Source organism: Psammomys obesus, unplaced genomic scaffold, assembly GCF_907164565.1.
Source record: "Psammomys obesus unplaced genomic scaffold, mPsaObe1.curated_primary_1811, whole genome shotgun sequence".
Classification (NCBI taxonomy): Eukaryota; Metazoa; Chordata; class Mammalia; order Rodentia; family Muridae; genus Psammomys; species Psammomys obesus.
Window position 1 is genome coordinate 367,297 of NW_026596214.1, and position 18,713 is coordinate 386,009.

General features: G+C 39.1%; 1 protein-coding gene across 1 annotated transcript in view; it reads right to left on the minus strand.

The window, feature by feature from the left end:
• Positions 1 to 252: 252 nt before the first annotated feature.
• Positions 253 to 18,713, minus strand: part of Phka1 (phosphorylase kinase regulatory subunit alpha 1) — a gene marked incomplete in the record, with an annotated part of 135,532 nt that continues 117,071 nt past the window's right edge. The window contains 4 exon segments of the mRNA XM_055595737.1: positions 253 to 1,109; positions 2,284 to 2,484; positions 5,422 to 5,475; positions 17,140 to 17,310. Of these exon segments, the coding sequence (XP_055451712.1) occupies positions 936 to 1,109; positions 2,284 to 2,484; positions 5,422 to 5,475; positions 17,140 to 17,310 (600 nt within the window).

An 18,713-nucleotide genomic window follows, 5' to 3' on the forward strand; every position in this document is an offset into this window, starting at 1 on the left:
TAGGCTTCAGCTACTCTCTGTGTTGTATATAGGTTACTCTCTGGAGGCAAGGATTGAGTGTCCATGACTGTCTGGTAGGTGGGTCTCTTGGCTCCTGTGTGTAAAGTAATACCTATGATCTCCTTTCCCTTCCTCTTTGAAATTGGGCTTCTAGCTCCATTTCTCTGGGTTATTCCAAGTGTTTTCAAATATGTGTCTGACAGCAACACTCTTCAATTGTGACTTCAAGTGTTAACAGAGAAATCTTACATGTGAGCTTAAAGTTTTTAATATTTCACCACAGGGAGGGTAGGCATTGTGGGCAGGTACAGAAAGGACAGTATTTCTACAAAGAAACCATTTCATCACTCAGAGCAAAGCAACTTTTGAGCAAAGATGAAAGCCACAATCTGGTACCAGCTTTTCCTAAATAAAGGCACTTAGAGTAGACATTTCCAATTTACAGTAGCATAAACTCCAACTTAGCATCTATTTTCTTAATATAATGGGCCCAATTAATACCCGCCACTCATACACACACACACACACACACACACACACACACACAAAACCAAGCAAACAAACAAACTAACTAATCTCAAATAAGAAAACAAAGCTTCAGGACTAAGTTACTAAAACGTGCTCCCCTACAGGAGTTAGAAAATTAAGTTGGTAGCAGCTCTACTGAGTAAAAACACATTCAGACTTTTATGAATCATAAAAGAAGAGAGACAGTGATTGTAGGCCTGGCTGAACCTTCACACTAGAGCTAGGTCTCCAGGTAAGGGTTCTTACAAAGTAACGAGATTCTCACCAAAGTTCTCTCTTCCTGGGAGGGATGGGGCAGGAAATGGGCATGGGGGGGTGTGATCAGGTATTAACATTTCAGTTCCATGCACAATCAACCAAGATGGACCAAATATTGAAAGGATTCCAGCAGCCACAACCCACGTCCATCACTGCATGGTACAGAGGCTGTGTGGCAGAAGCTCCTGCACATAGGTGGCAGCTGCCTTGGAAAGGTAGGTCATGGTGCCAAATCTGCCACTGGGTGCACTGTCATACAGAAGAGTACAGATGCCAGATGCAGGATCCTTTGCCAACATGGTATCATCTGCGCCGAGGGTTTTCTATTTGGTTTGAAAGGGTGGGGAAACACAGTGGAAAGGAAAAGTTACCAATCCTCCTAAGTCAAACTCCGATGAGTGTATCTCAGAGCAGCCTCCCCATCACAAGTTCCTTGGCTGTTTAACCAGAAGGGGATCAGGATTGTGAAGGATGGATATGAATTTCTATACACTAGACTCCCTAAATTATTTTAATTACTATTTAGATTTTTTTTTCCGAGACAGGGTTTCTCTGTGTGTAGCCCAAGCTGTCCTGGACTCACTTTGTAGACCAGACTGGCCTCAAACTCACAGAGATCCGTCTGCCTCTTCCTTCTGAGTGCTGGAATTAAAGGTGTGTGCCACCATGCCTGGCTACTATTTAGAATTTTATAAAGCATTTTAGAAATAAAATATCAATTAATAACTGATTAAATGATTCACATTTGTATATAAAAGAGAATGTTAGCACTTGAAGATAACCCTAGTGGGACTACACTGGGACCTCCACCTTCTAATACTACTGACTTAGGCTTCAAATTTTATTTGAAACCACCTTAATTCAAAAAGTCTAGACATTCCAAATCTAGAGTCTATGCCTAAAAGCGATCGTATTTTCTTTTTTTATTTTTATTTTTTATATTAGTTACAGTTTATTCACTTTGTATCCCAGCTGTAGCCCCCTGCCTCATTCCCTCTCAATCCCACCCTCCCTCCCTCCCTCATCTCCTCCCTGCCCCTAAGTCCACTGATAGGGGAGGACCTCCTCCCCTTCTATCTGACCCTAGCTTATCAGGTTTCTTCAGGACTGGCTGCAGTGTCCTCTGTGGTCTAGCAAGGCTGCTCCTCCCTCGGGGTGGGGGGTGATCAAAGAGCCAGCCATTGAGTTCATGTCAGAGACAGTCCCTGTTCCCCTTACTAGGGAACCCACTTGGATACTGAGCTACCATGGGCTACATCTCATATTTTCTGATATGTGGACTAACATTCCAAAACATTTAAAACTAGTACTGTTTAGAAAGTCTTCTCTCATGGTGGCTAAGAGAAAGAAATATCTGTTATATGTTTTTGGTGTTGGGTAGCTCAAGTTGGTCTTGAACTCACTATATAGCTGAGGTTGCCCTTGAACTCCCCATCCTCCTACCTCCAAAATCCCAGATGCTGTGATTGCAGGTGTATACCACATTAGGCAACCTACCTGTTCTTGAAGGAACAAGTCATTGGCAATATGGACTATTTTTTCCACAGCAATGATGCTTCCAATACTATGAATTTCAATATCTGCCAGCATGGTGAGAACGAGAATGGCTTCAACCAGAAGCTGGCGGTACTCTGGCTGAGGTACACGGTTCAAGACAGACTCCACATGAACTGAAAATTTAATCTCGCCTGGAGTCATCTGTGATAGAAAAAGAGAAAATCACTTTCAAGGATCCCATCACCTTAGAACATCAATCCTTTCCTTTGAAACATAGCAAAACCGATTACAACTGCAAGTCTGAATTCCGCCCCTTTAATGAAATGGTAGAAATTAATTTAATTATTTTGGAAGGCAATCTGGCAATTCATAACAAGAGTCATAAAAGTATAAATGTCCTCTTACAACAAAATCTTATTTTTGGGAGTCTTTCCTAAGAAAATAATGCAGAGAAGAAAAAGCTCTGTGTGTATGTTTATGGTACCATCAGCCACACATGCAAAACTTGAAGTAATCTAAACATGTCAATGATTGCAAAGATGATGACAGGCTATAGCAACTTCATGAGGCTTTATGAAGCCATTTATGAGATTAAATCTATGATCCTGATTAGAGAAAACATTCAAGTCACACTTGAAATAATATATATGATGAATAGAATCATGTGAAGTAGCTACATCTTGTTAAAAATAAAATAGATCTTAAGAAATGTGGCTATAGGGCTAGAGAGATGGCTCAGTGGTTAAGAGCACTGTCTGCTCTTTCAGAGTACCTAGGTTCAATTCCCAGCACCCATATGGTGGCTTGCAACCATTCACAACTCCATTTCCAGGAGATATGACCCCTTCTTCTGATTACCACAGGGTCCAGGCATGCATGTGGTGTACATACACGCAGGCAAAACATTCATACTCATAAACTAAATTAAAAATATTAAAGCGTGTTGAGGGATGGTTTTATACACTGTGGATTCAGATGCTGATTTCTATACCCAGAGATCTGGTTGTAGTCCAGATGTGGGCACTGTCATTATTACTAAAGAATCTACTGTTTCAATGTTGTGAGTAAAAATTGTTCTCCATCATCTCTGATTGGTTAATAAAGAGCTGAAAATCCAATAGCTGGGCAGAAGAAAGAAGAGCTGAGGTGAAACTTCCAATACCAGTTAGGGGTCCCCAGAGAGACAAGAAAAGGGTCGAAGAGAAGGTCACCAGGGAGTGAGGAGGTGGCCATGAGGAGGCTGCCATGAGAGAGTTGCCAAAAGGACACAGATGGAGTAGGAGCAGCCAAGGTGAGACTAGATGACAGGTAATGGGGCACATGGCTGGTAAATAGTCCAGACCAGCATAGATGGGTTAGAATAGATGAGTATCTGCCCTACTATAGTGTTTGAAGCTTATTAATAAATTTAATAAGTCTCCATTTCATTATTTGGGAGCTAGAGGTAGGTGTAAGAAAAAAAACATTTTATTTTTATAAAAATGCATTTATTTTGGAGAAAAGTAGATTGAGAAATGTTTTTGGTAAAATTGTATCGATTTTATAGAAGTAGATTTGGAGTCTAAAGACTTGGGTTCAAAACTTGTGACAGCAGTAAAATAACCTTGGATAATCAATCTCTAAGTTTGTTTCCTTATTTATAAACTGGGAAAAACAGTCTCTACTTATGTATCTTACAAAGTTGGGCTGAAAATCAAATTTAAAAAAAAAGTAGCTGGGCAGGTGGCACAGGCCTGTAATCCCAGCACTAGGGGAGGCAGAGGCAAGTCAATCTGTGAGTTTGAGGCCAGCCTGTTCTACAAAGGACAGCCAAGGTTACTCAGAGAAACTCTGTCTTGAAAAACAAAAACAAAACAAAACAACAACAGAAAAAGAAGAAAGAAGAAAACCAAATTAAATAATGTGAAGGATTCTTAAAGGTATTAGGTTTATGTTATTACTATTAATATTCCAACACTGTTCAAATGCACAGAATGTACTTGTTGAAATACACAGGTAGCATGGTATTCTGTACTACAGAAAAGGCACCTACGCAACAGTAAGGGTCTGAGACATCACACTCATTAGTTTTTAGTACTGGCACATCCTGCTGATATTGCAACAAGTCCAGCTTTTGAGAATTTTATACCCTCTAAACCTACTAGTCCTAGTTTGTTAGTACAAAAGGAAAACAAAAACATCTGATAATTTGTGTCTATTGTTTTCGGCAGTGTTTCCCAACCACGGTTATGTATAGATTTAAAAAATTACAAATGCTCAGGTTTCCTCTCTAGAAACTCTAATTCACTACACTGGACAAGAGAGTTCATGTAACTCTAAAGTATAATTAGAAGTCAAAATCAGCAGAGGTCTACAGGTGTCCTATTCAAGAAAGTTCGGGGTGAAAGAGATGGGAGAAGGTCAGAAACCGTTCACTCTTACTCTTGTACCCCTGTTGCTGTCTCCAACTCCTAGTCTCATATAGAAATAACTTAATCAACTATTATAAAGAACTATTCTTATCACAACACATACTTGCTCACGTGCACGATGTGCATGTGGAGAGTGTATATTCTGTATAGACTCATGTGGAAGCCAGAAGCTGACGTCTGAGGTGTTGTTTTTTTCCAGACAGGGTTTCTCTGTGTATCCCTGGCTGTCCAAGAACTTGCTCTGTAGACTAGGGTGGCTTCAAACTCTACCTGCTTCCGAAGTACTGGCATGAAAGGTTTGTGCCACCACTGCCTGTCAATATCTTTTGCTTAATTGGTTTTCTATCCCCCCCCCCCCCCCCCCTTTTTTTTTTTTTTGTTTTTCTTTCCCCCCCCCCCCCCCCTTTTTTTTTTTTAAGACAGGGTCTCTCACTAAATCTGCAACAGTCCATTTCAGCTAGACTAGTTGGGCGGCAAGCCCCTGGAATCTACCTGCTGGCATTACAGGTTTGCACAGCCATGGCCAACTTGGGTGCTGGGGATCCAAATCCAGGTACTCCCGCTTGCAGAGCAAAGAAATTTACTGACTGAGCCAACTCCCCAGCACCATATTATTATTGTGTAATATAATATATTTCGTTTCAATAACATCAATTCAATAATTGAAAACCGAGTATTTCAGATGGCAAGCTTTACATTTCAAATAAATGTAAGACAAAAATCTTACCTCCCTAGTAGTTGAAGAAGGAAGAACAAAACCTTCCACAGAAAGCCCGTGACACTGCAAAGATAGAAAAACCTGTTATTACCAGAGATGAGCTAATAACTGGAACGCCAGAAGGAGAGGTTTCATATTTTTAAGTGTGCTTCACAAGTTATTATCTGACCCCTCACAGAGCAGCTAGAGGCCCTATACCCAAGCATGGCTTCATGATTTTTAAGTGCCAAGATTCAGAACGGTAATACTATAGTTTGTCGTCCACTTAGGGGACTGGAGTGAGCAGAGAAGATTTTTTTTTTCTGGGATAAACTGAACACCAGATTCAGACTACCTAGATCCCAGAGTAATCAGAAAGAGTCCTTCAAAGGCTGGCAAGACAGCTTGACAGGTAAAAAGGTACTTGCCAATGGTCATGCAAGCCGAATAATATGAGTTTACTCACATAATCCCAAGTAAAGGAGGAAAAGGGGAACCTACTCCACAACGTTGTCCTCTAAACTCCACAAGTATGCTATGGCATGTGTTCCCCACCATCATGAACATACTCTCTCTCTCTCTCTTTCTCTCTCTCTCTCTCTCTCTCACACACACACACACACACACACACTTTTTAAGAAATTAAATAGGCCTTCAGGAGACCTAAGCTAAAAAAAATGAGTCACAGTATACATTAATGAACACACACTATTCCTACTTGTTCCCATTGAGTCCCTCATTAATAATCTCATCCTGTCCTATTTCCATCACATTTTAATATTTTAGATATATTATTTACTGTTTATTATGTACTGCAAGTAATATAGGTTCCACAAGAACAGAAATTGTTGGCTATTTTGTCTTTGTAACAGGAACACATAAAAGTGAGCCTGGTACACAGTAGGTGCTCGATAAATATTAGTATCATCATCACTGTAATCATTTGAGACATAATCACAAGTAACTTAATCTGATCTCAAATTCACTATGTGGCTGAGGCTGACCTTGAACACTGGAAGTCCTGCTTCCACTTCCTCAGTGCTTTCAAGTACAAGTGTGGGGAACTACACCTGGATCAATGGATACATGAATAATTCTTCACCTTTCTCTAGCATATCAACATAAATATTAAAAATCAATGGAAATTATTCACTTATTTTAGTAGCTAAAGAGGCTAAAACACTATGTAAAACAACCACGTATGACCAGCAGGATTACTGACTCTGGAGGCAAACGACATGCCATATTCCAATTACTAAGTCATCTCTGTACATTCAATTACAGGTTTGAAACATGTAAAAATCACTGTTAGAGCCATATCTGGAAAGGCATGTGTTCCACCTCTTTCTTTAAGACCCCAAGTCAAGATTTTGATTCTGCCAAAAAAATACCCATTCTTCCCTGGCAGACTTTGTTTTTTTATTCCTACGGCCTGTGGTTAAGCATCCTTTTAAAACACTTATTCGTGTGTGGTGGTGGTCAGAGCAGGCACAAGTCAACAACCATGTACACAGGTTGGAGGACAACTTGCTTGAGTAAGTTCTTGCTTTCCATCATGTGGGACCCCTGGATGGAACTCAGGTAGTTAGATGTGGTGGCAAGAACCATTTTGCCTGCCTTGTGATTAGTCATCTTCCTTAAAAATCATGTTGGAGAGGTTGTGGAGAAAGGGGAACCCTCCTCCACTGCTGGTGGGAATGTAAACTTGTACAAACCACTCTGGAAATCGATTTGGCGCTTTCTCAGACAACTAGGAAAAGCGCTTCCTCAAGATCCAGCCATACCACTCCTAGGCATATACCCAAAAGAGACTCAAGTACACAATAAGGACATTTGCTCAACCATGTTTGTATCAGCCTTATTTGTAATAGCCAGAAGCTGGAAACAGCCCAGATGCCCCTCAACTGAAGAATGGATGCAGAAATTGTGGTACATCTACACAATGGAATATTACTCTGCAATGAAAAATAAGGAAATCATGAAATTTGCAGGTAAATGGTGGGACCTGGAAAGGTTCAGCCTGAGTGAGCTGTCCCAGAAGCAGAAAGGCACACACGGTATATACTCACTCATATAGACTTACAGGATAGACCTACTAAACTCTGTATTTCTAAATAAATTAATCAAGAGAGAGGACCCTGACTAAAACACTCAATCCCCATCCTGAAAGGCAAAGAGGATGGACATCAGAAGAAGAAGAAAACAGGAAACAACCTAGGAACCTGCCACAGAGGGCCTCTGAAAGGCTCTGCCCTGCAGACTATCAAAGCAGATGCTGAGACTTATGGCCTACTGTTGGGCAGAGTGCATGGAATCTTATGTAAGAAGTGGGAAATAGTAAGATCTGGAGAGGACAGGAACCCCACAAGGAGAGCAACAGAACCAGAAAATTTGAACACAGGGGTCTTCCCAGAGACCCATACTCCAACCAAGTACCATGCATGGAGATAACCTAGAACACCTGCACAGATGTAATCCATGGAAGTTTAGTGTCTAAGTGGGTTTCATAGTAATGGGAAGAGGGATTGCCTCTGACATAATCTGATAGGCCTGCTCTTTGATCACCTCCCCCTGAGGGGGGAGCAGCCTTACCAGGCCACAGAAGATGACAATGCAGCCACTCCTGATGAGATCTGATAGACTAAAATCAGAAGGAAGGAGGACCTCCCCTATCAGTGGACTTGGGGAGGGGCATGTGTGAAGACGGGGGAGAGAGGGTGGGATCAGGAGTGGAGGAGGAGGAGCTTATGGGGAGATACAAATTGAATAAAGTGTAAAAAAAAAATTAAAAAAAAAAGTAACTTCAGTCATTTGAAATTAAAAAAAATCATTTTGGCCTTGTATAGCTGTGGCTTTGAAAGAAGGTAGTCACAGATTCAACTCCTTGATGACAAAGAACAGATGTTTTCTGTAGTTACTATGTGGTACACTGGACAGAGCACCTAATACATGTCTATTACGTTGAATTGTGATAATCCATGAGGAACTGGAGAGATAAAATGCATACTGGTCCTTACTGTGTTACAATAATTAGCTGCAACAAAGCAGACTAAGCAATCTATAAAATGAAGATCCTCAGAGCAAATAATCTGAGGGATCAAGTCTCACTATTTATAAAATTTTGCCTGACTGTGTCCCTGGAAGATTACTGTGATAAGAGGGAGAAAAAAACCTAAGTCAAGGTTGTGATGTCCTGAATGAAATATTTCTCATGTCCTTCGAAAATGAAATGAAACAAAAACACTCAAGAGACTGTATATGAGACCTATGAGATGGAGACATAGCTCAGTTGGTACAGTGCATGCCTCAGATGTATGAAGCCTTGGGCTCAATTCCCAAAACGGCATAACTGGGTGTATGGTACACACCTGTAATCCAAACAACCAGGAGACATAAGCATCAATTCAAGGTCATCTTTGGTTACAAAGAGGCCAGCCTGAGATACAGGAGATATCTCAGAAGAAAACAAAAAGCGTGTATTTGTATAAATGAGAAAAATCAATTAGCCTAATGCTCTTCCTGGCTCTCATCATCAACATTATGGTGTGATATGCCCTTACATGTCTTTTGTAAAATAGGCCTTAGAAATAAGAATAAATATTAACCACACCAGGAGTTTTTTTTAGGCCTGCTGTGGTATTGCTCCCAGCAACTCTAGCATTCCAAGAGTTTAAGGTGGGAGGATCTTGAATTGTAGGTTAGTTTACATAATAACAATACCCTGTTTCAAATCAAACAAAAAATTCAGAGGAGAGATGGCTCAAAGATTAAGAGCTCAAATTCTTGCAGGAAACCCAAGTTTGGTCTCCAGCACTCACAATTAATCAGCTATAATTCCAATTCCAAAAGCTCTGATCCATCTTTTTACCTCTACTGGAACTTTGTGCACAAACATATACATATAAAATAAAAGCAAAAAAAATCCATCTATAACTAAAACAAGAGTGTTCTCAAACTATTGGCATTATCTTAGCCTATGCAGCTTTCCATTTGTTTAGTGATTTTCATCTAAGAAAGAACATCAGTTAATAGCTGCCTCTGAAAACTCCGCACATACTTGATTTGTTTTATGGTAGTAACATATGGATATGAATAGCACAGAGCTGCAAATAACATCTCCACTCTCGAAATACCAAAAAGTAAGCGTCAAATTTTTGACTGGCTGCAAATGTGTTGCAATATCCCACGATGATCAATTAAAGCCTAAGGCAGAGATGTTATGGTTTTTAAAATCTTATTTAGAGAACATCCAGTTCCATCCTCTAGGCCATGGTCTCTGTCTGCCTTTCCCAGGAGACCTGCCTTCCCTAAGAGGTTCTTTAGGCCCCAGGAACATCGAAGTTACTTCCTTCCCCCCAACGCTGCGTGCCTGGACACTCCTAGGTCACAACAAGCAGTAGTGAGCTCCATCCTATTGGCCAGGGCTATGTCTGCCTTCCCGAGGAGGCCTGTCAGTCCCAGGAACAACCAGGTGAGACTTTCTCCCCACCAGTCCTCTGCCTGCCAAGTACCCCTAAAGTAAACCACAGCTGCTCCTCTGCTTCCATCTCTGATGACCAGCTGTCATGAGGGCAACTAGATGGCTAAAGGGCAGTTTAGGAATACAATCAACAAGAGCCAGGGCAATCTGGTCCTATCAGAACCCAGCTACGTTACTAAACCAAGCCTTGGATATCGTAACACAGCTGTAGCACAAGAAGATGACCTTAAATCCAATCTTATAAAAATGACAGAGGCCTTTAAAGAAGAAATGAATAAATCCCGCAAAGAAATACAGAAGAATACAATCAAATAGGTGAAGAGAATGAATAAAGCTGTTCAAGACCTGAAACTGGAAATAGAATAAATAAAGAAAACACAAAATGAGGGAATTCTGCAGACAGAAAAGCTATGGAAGAGAACAGGAACTACAGAAGCATCACCAACAGAATACAAAAGATGGAGCAGAGAAACTCAGATGTAGAAAATACAATTGAAGAAACTGGTACGTGGGTCAAGGAAAATGTTAAATCTAAAAATTTCCTGAGAGTAAACATCCAAGAAATTTGGGACACTATGAAAAGATGAAACCTAAGCATAATAGGAATAAAAGAAGAATATTCCCAGCTAGGCCTGAAAAATATTTTCAACAAAATCATAGAAGAAAATTTTACCAACCTAAAGGAAGATATGCTTATAAACACAGAAGAAGCTTACCGAACACAAAGCAGATTGGACCAGAGAAGAAAGTCCCCATAGCATATAATAACCAAGCACTAATCATACAGAACAAAGAATGAACAGTAAAAGCTGAAAGGGAAAAAGGGTAAGTCTCATATAAAGGTGGACCTATTACAATTACACCTGACTTCTCAACAGATACTCTAAAAGCCAGAAGGGCCAGGGAAGATGTCCTGCACTCTCTAAGAGTGTCAGCCCAAACTACTACACCCAGCAAAAATTTCAATCACCATAAACGAAAAAACAAGATATTCCATGACAAAACCAAATTTAAACAATATCTATGTTGTTAGAAAGAATGAAAATCTCAATCATTTGATTTTGCCAATGAAGAACGAGAAGCCAGATTTAAGAGTGAAAAGCTACTAGCTCAGAAAGGCAGAGAAAGTACCCAGCTGATTTTCCTACTCAGCTGATATTCCAGAAAGAAAAAAAAGCCTTTCTACTTAGCTCATGTACTAAAAAAAAAAAAAAAAGCCAAAAGCAAAAAGCCAAAATCTTGCTAGTTTAGTTGACTGCCCATGAGTATAAAGCCAAAAGCCCCTTCTCCTCCAATTTGTCTTAAAAACCCTTCTAATTTCTGTTTAATCCCTGTCAGCAAGTTTCTTGCTCCACTTTTTGACCTAGGGTTGACTTTATTTGGCTCTTGAATTAAAGGTTTGTGCTAGTGCTTACCTAAAACTACAAGTACTTGTTTACAAGTAAAGCTCTTACTAGTTTACAGAAAGCTCTTGGGTTAAAGGTGTGTGTTAGTACTGAGCCATTCCACAACCAGAAACAGGATTTTACAGTTCACATTCTCAGGGTTCACAATGGGATAAAATATCTTGCAACATATTTATCCAAAAATCTAGCCCTACAAACCGTACTAGAAGAAAAACTCCAACCCAAGGAGGCTAAATACACCCAAGAAAACACAGGAGATAAATAATCACACACCAGCTGAAACAAAACAAGGGAAACACACACACACACACACACACACACACACACACACACACACACACACACACCCCAACACCATGACCATCACCAAAATAACAGGAATTAACAGTCATTGGTCACTAACATCAATGGTCTCAATTCTCCAATAAAGACATAAGCTAATAGAATAAATGATCCATCATTTTGCTGCACACAAGAAACACACCTCAGAGACAAAGATAGACATTACCTTAGAGTAAAGGACTGGAAAAAGGCTTTCCAAGCAAATGGACCCAAGAAATAAGCTAGAGTAGCTATTCTAATACCTAATAAAACATACTTTCAACTAAAATTAAATGGAGAAGGACACTTCATACTCATTAAAGAAAAAAATCCATCAAGATGACATCTCAATGCTGAATACCTATGCCTCAAATGCAAGGATACTCACATTCATAAAAAAAACATTACTAAACTTAAATTACACATTGCACTGAACACATATAGTGGGAGACTTTAACACCCTATTCTTACCAATGGACAGGTCATTGAGACAGGAAACAAACAAAAAACAATGAAACTAATAAATATTATGAATCAAATGGACCTAACAGATATCTACAGAACATTTCACTCAAACACAAAAGAATTTACCTTCTTCTCAGCACCTCACAGAATCTTCTTCAAAATTGACATAGTTGATGACAAAGCAAGTCTCAAAAGATTAAAAAAAAATTAAAGAACCCCTCATATCTTATCAAACTACCATGGATTAAAGCTGGAAATCAACATCAATAGAAATAAGAGAAAGCCTACAAACTCATGGAAACTGAACAACTCTCTACTCAATGACCACTGGGACAAGAAAGAAATTAAAGAGTCTCTACAATTCAGTGAAAATGAATGTACAACATACCCAAACTTATTAGACACAATGAAAACAGTTCTAAGAGAAAAGTTCATAACACTAAGTGTCTTCATATAAAAATTGGAGAGATTTCAAACTATCAATTTAAAAACACACCTGACTGCTTTAGAACAAAAAGATACAAACACACCCAGGAGGAGTAGATGACAGGAAATAATCAAATTCAGGACTGAAATCAATAAATTATAAATAAAGAGAACAATACAAAGAATCAACAAAACCAAGAACTGGTTCATTGAGAAAAATAAAAAAGATATATAAGCCCTTAGCCAAACTAACTACAATGTAGAGACAGTATCCAAATTAGCAAAATCAGAACTGAAAAGGGAGACATTACAAGAGACACTGAAGAAATCCAAAGAATTAATTGGTCTTACTTAAATACCTGTACTCCACAAAATTGGAAGTTCTGAGTAAAAAAAGTTCTGAGTAAAATTTTCTTGATAGATACTACTTACCAACATTAAATCAATATCAATTAAAATAGACCCATAACCCCTAAGAAAATAGAAGTATTCATTAAAATTCTCCTAACCAAACCAAACCAACAAAACCAAAACCTAACATCAATATAACAAACTGTCCCACAAAATAGAAACAAAAGGAACATTGCCAAATTCATTCTATGAGGCTACAGTTACCCTGATACCTAAAACCACACAAAGACTCAACAAAAAGAAAATTTTAGACCAATTTCTCTTATGTACACTGATGCAAAAATACTAGCAAATAAAATCAAAGAACACATCAAAAACATCACCCACCATAATCAAGCAGGCTTCATCCCAGGGAAGCGGGGATGGTTCAACATATGAAAATCCATCAATATAATCCATCATATAAACAAACTTAAAGAAAAAACCCCATATGATCATCTTATTAGATACTGAAAAACCCTTTGACAAAATCCAAAACCCCATCATGGTAAAAGTCTTGGAAAAATCCTGGATACAAGGCACATACCTAAACACAATAAAGGCAATATACAGGAAGCCTATAGCCAAAAATTAAATTAAATGGAGAGAAACTTAAAAAGTTCTACTAAAACCAGGGAAAACACAAGGCTACACACACTCTCTAGGGAAAACACAAGGCTACACACACTCTCTGTATCTATTCAATATACTATTTGAAGTTCTAGCTAGAGCAATAAGACAACTACAGTAGATCAAGAGGATAAAAATTGGAAAGGAAGGAGTCAAAATATCATTATTCACAGATGATATGATAGTATACATAAGTGACCACCAAAATTATACCAGAGAACTCCTATCGCAGAAAACAACTTCAGCAAAGTGTCTGGATAAAAAAAAAAATTAACTAAAACAAAACTAAACTAAACAACAACAACACGAACAAAAAAATAGTAGCCCTCATTTATACAAGTGATTAACAGGCTAATAAAGAAATTAGGGAAATAACACTCTTCACAATAGCCACAAATAATATATCGTGTTATAATTCTAACCAAACAAGTGAAAGACCTGTATGACAAGAACTTCAAGTCTCTTAAGAAAGAATTTCAAGAACCTATCTGAAGATGGAAAGAGCTCTCATGCTCCTGGATCAGTAGGATCAACACAGTAAAAATGGCCACATTATTAAAAGTAATCTACAGATTCAACGAAGTTCCATTAAAAACTCCAACACAATTCTTTACAGACCTTGAAAGAACAATACTCAATTTCATATAGAAAAACAAAACAAAACAAACAAACAAACAAACAAAAAACCCATGATAGCTAAAACAATCTTGTATATTAAAAGAACTTCTGGAAGTATTTCCATCCCTGAATAAAAACCGCATGGTATTGGCAAAACAAAACAAAACGAAAACAAAACAAAAAAAAAAAAACAAAACAAACAAACAAACAAAAACAGACAGGTTGATCCATGGAATTGAATAGAAGACCCAGAAATAAACCCACACACCTATGGTCACTTGATTTTTGACAAAGAAACCAAAACCATACAGTGAAAAAAAAGAAAGCATCTTCAACAAATGGTGCTGGTTTAACTGGATGTCAGAATTTAAAAGAATGCAAATAGATCCATAATTACCACCCTGCACAAAACTCAAGTCCAAGTGGATCAAAGACCTCAACATAAAACTGGATACACTAAATCTAAAAGAAGAGAAAGTGGGGAAAAGCTTTGAACGCATTGGCACAGGCGATAATCTCCTGAAGAGCACACCAATAGCTCAGGTACTAAGATCAACAATTAATAAATGAGACTTCATGAAACTGAAAAGCATGTGTAAGGCAAAGGATACCATCAATAGGCCAAAATGGCAGCCAACAGAATGGGAAAATATCTTCACAACCTTACATCTGACAGAGGGCTAATATACAAAATATATAAAGAACCTAAGAAATTAGACACCAACTAAAAAACCCAATTCAAAAAAATGGGGGAGAGCTAAACAGAAAATTCTCAACAGAGGACTCTCGAATGATCAAGAAGCCCTTAAAGAAATGGTCAACGTCCTTAGTCATCAGGAAAATGCAAACCAGAACGACTCTGAGATTCCATCTCACATCTGTCACCATGGCAAAGATCAAAAAGTTAAGTGAAAGCACAGCCTGGCAAGAACGTGGAGAAAGTGCACAACTGTATAAGCATTTTGGAAGTCAATTTAGTGCTTTCTTAGAAAATTGGGAAAAGCTCTATCTCAAGACCCAGCTATACCACTCCTGGGCCTATAACCAAAAGATACTCCACCATACTACAAGGATATTTACTTAACTATGTTCATTGCAGCTTTAGTCTTAATAGCCAGAATCTGGAAACAACCTAGATGTCCCTCAACTGAAGAATGGATAAAGAAAACATGGTACATTTACATAATTGAATACTATTCAGCAATTAAAAATAAGGAAATCATGAAATTTGCTGACAAATGGATGAAACTAGAAAAGATCACCCGAGGTAATGCAGACTCACAAAGACATACATGATATGTACTCACTCACAAGTGGATATTAGCCATAAAATTCAGGATAACCTTGGTTGGAGTATCAGTCTCAGGAAAGACCCCTGTGCTCAGATTTTTTGGTTCTGTTGCTCTCCTTGTGGAGTTCCTGTCCTCTCCAGATCTTACTGTTTCCCACTTCTTTCATAAGGTTCCCTACACTCTGCCCAAAGGTTGGCCATAAGTCTCAGCATCTGCTTTGACAGTCTGCAGGGCGGAGCCTTTCAGAGGTCTTCTGTGTCAGGCTCCTGAGTTGTTCCCTCTTTTCTCCTTCTTCTGATGTTCATCCTCTTTGACTTTCTGGATAGGAATTGAACATTTTAGCAAGAGTCCTCCCTCTTGATTAGTTTCTTTAGGTGTACAGATTTTAGTAGGTTTATCCTATATTATATATCTATATGAGTGAGTATATACCGTGTGCGTCTTTCTGCTTCTGGGATAGCTCACTCAGGATGATCTTTTCCAGATCCCACCATTTACCTGCAAATTTCATGATTTCCTTGTTTTTTTATTGCTGAGTAACCTAAGACCCCTGCACAGATGTAGGCCATGGCAGTTCAGGGTTCAAGGGGGTTCCATGGTAATAGGAACAGGGACTGTCTCTGACATGAACTGATTGGCCTGCTCTTTCATTACCTCCCTCCCCCTGATGGGGGAGCAGCCTTACCAGGCCACGGAAGAAGACAATGCAGCCACTCCTAATGAGACCCAATTGACTAGGATCAGAAGGAAGCAAAAGAAGACCTCCTCCATCAGTGGACTTGGGGAGAGGCATGCTTGAAAAGGGGGGAGGAAGGGAGGGATTGGGACGGGAGGAGGGAGTGAACCATAGGGGGGATACAAAGTGAATAAAGTGTAATTAATAAAGAATTTAAAAAATAAAAATATAAATAAATAAATAAGCAAATAGATAAATAAATAAATAAATAAATAGAATAATTCAGGATAACCATGTTACAGTCCACAGAGCCAAAGAAGCCAACTAACAAAGAGGTCCCAAGGGAGGATGCTTAAATCTCACTCAGAAAAGGGAAATAGAAAAGGCATAGGAGGTCGATGGAAGGAGGGAACTGGGTAGGAGAAGGGTTGGGGGGAGAACAGGAGGGCTCTAGTTCAGGGAGGACTGAGGGAGAGATCTGGGAAACAACTGAAGTCAGTGGTGGAGAGCGGCTCTGGGATAAGCCAGAAACCTAGGACAAGGGAAATCCTCAGAAATCTATGAGGGCAACCCTAGCGACGACTCTTAGCAACAGGGGATATGGAACCTGAACAACGTGTCTAGTCCTACCTCAACTAGATATACCGAGACAGGCTGATATCCGTGAGAAGCCTCCCCTTCTCTGAGGAGAAAGAGAGAGATGAAAGGGGGAGGAGAGGAGAGGTAAGAGGGAGGGACTGGGAGGAGAGGGGGAAGGGGGCACTGTGATGGGATTGCAAAGGAAATAACTTAATGAAATGAGAAAACAAAAGAAAGGAAGAAATAAATATAAAATAAAATCTTATTTAGAAACAACTCCATTGGAACAATAAAGAATAAAGTAAACGATTCATGTCATAAGTCAATTGTTTTGTGCTTAGTCTACACTTTACCTGAGCATTATCATTGTATAATTACAGTCATGTTATGATTATGGTCACATGTTACCTAGACAGACTCAGAATTTCAAAAGGAAAATGAATAACAGCCCTGTATTATACTCACTTTTTGCAAAATTTTCCATACTTTTTGATAAAATCCGATTGGAACTCTATTTAGTGCTCCATCCAGTCTTCTCCGGCGTTGCCACTGACCTTGACGGCTATCTTTAGATGTCTGTTGACCACACACGGTCGGAAAGGATCCAGTACTTGCAGCAATACAGGCTGCAGGGGACTTGAGAAAAGAAAAGAATGTAAATCAAAAGTGATCTCTGCCCCTGTGGTCAGGTATCATAACACTGCTTATTTTAACTTCAAAATGTAAAAATTATAAACAATGTATCGCACATTGAGTAGCAAATACCCTATAGAAAGGGAAAGCACATATTAATGGAAAGTGAAGAAAACAGTGGCATGGCGGTAAAGCTAGTCAAACTCTGTGCAGCTTGAAATGCGGTAACTTTGTATAATCATTTAAACATTACCTCCTATTTGTTGAGATTATAGTATAATTCATTTCTCCATTTCCTCTCTCCTAACTCTCCCATATATCACTTCTTGCTTTTTTTTTTCAAATTCATGCCCTCTTTTCCATTAATTTTCTTCTATACATATATACATATGTATAAATATACATCTTTTTATTTTGGTTTTTCGAGACAGGGTAGCCTTGCCTGTCCTGCACTTGCTTTGTAGACAAGGCTGACCTTGAACTCATAGAGATCCTTCTGCCTCTGCCTCCCTGAGTGCTGGATAATGTTAATTGTATGTGCATTTTCAAGGCTGACCATTTGATAGCGGATAAGTAACTGACGTGCTATTCCTTGGGGAACTTACTTTATAAGGCACTCTAGTGATTCAGAATAACACCCATAAAATGCCAACCACACAGGACATTCCAAACTGTCCGCTTATGTGGCTTTATCTGTTTAACTTCTAGCCATTCTATGCTTTTTGTTAGTCACTCTCATGACTCTGAACACTTTTCTATTACTGTGGTAGAATACCATGAGTGTGTCAACTTCTAATAAAAAGCATTTCATTGGGCTTATGGAAGCAGGAAACAGAGTCCACACTGAAAATGGCATGAGTCTGTTGGTGGTTGGTGTAATGCTATGTATACAAATGCTAAGCACTGGCCCTCAAGATCTGGTTGCAATTCAGACAGGTCCATTCTCACTTACCAGTCTTTGTGATGTAAACTTTGCTCCCCAATTATCTCTGATTGGTTAATGTAGTTGCTGACAGCCAATTACAGGGCAGACTAGAGGTAGGCAGAACATACATTCCCTGGCTTTGGGTCTAAGGTAGAGACCTTGAAGCCATGAGAAGAGGGGAAGAAGAATGAACATGGAGAGAAAGAACATGGCCTGATAGAGCAGATCCAGCCCAGACAGGATGGACATACTGGCAAGTAATTTGGGGCGTGTAGCTGGGAGGTAGTCAGACTAGCTTAGAAAATTAAATTGTATCTGTCCAGTTACTGTGCTTAAGGCTGTTTAAAGAAATCGATGTGTTTATTTTTTTGTCTCAATTATTTGGGAGCTAGCTGGGTCATAGACAAGCCCCCAATAAATAAATAAATATTCAACAGCATGAGTCTTTTGAAACCTCAGAGCTGCATCCTTAATGACACAC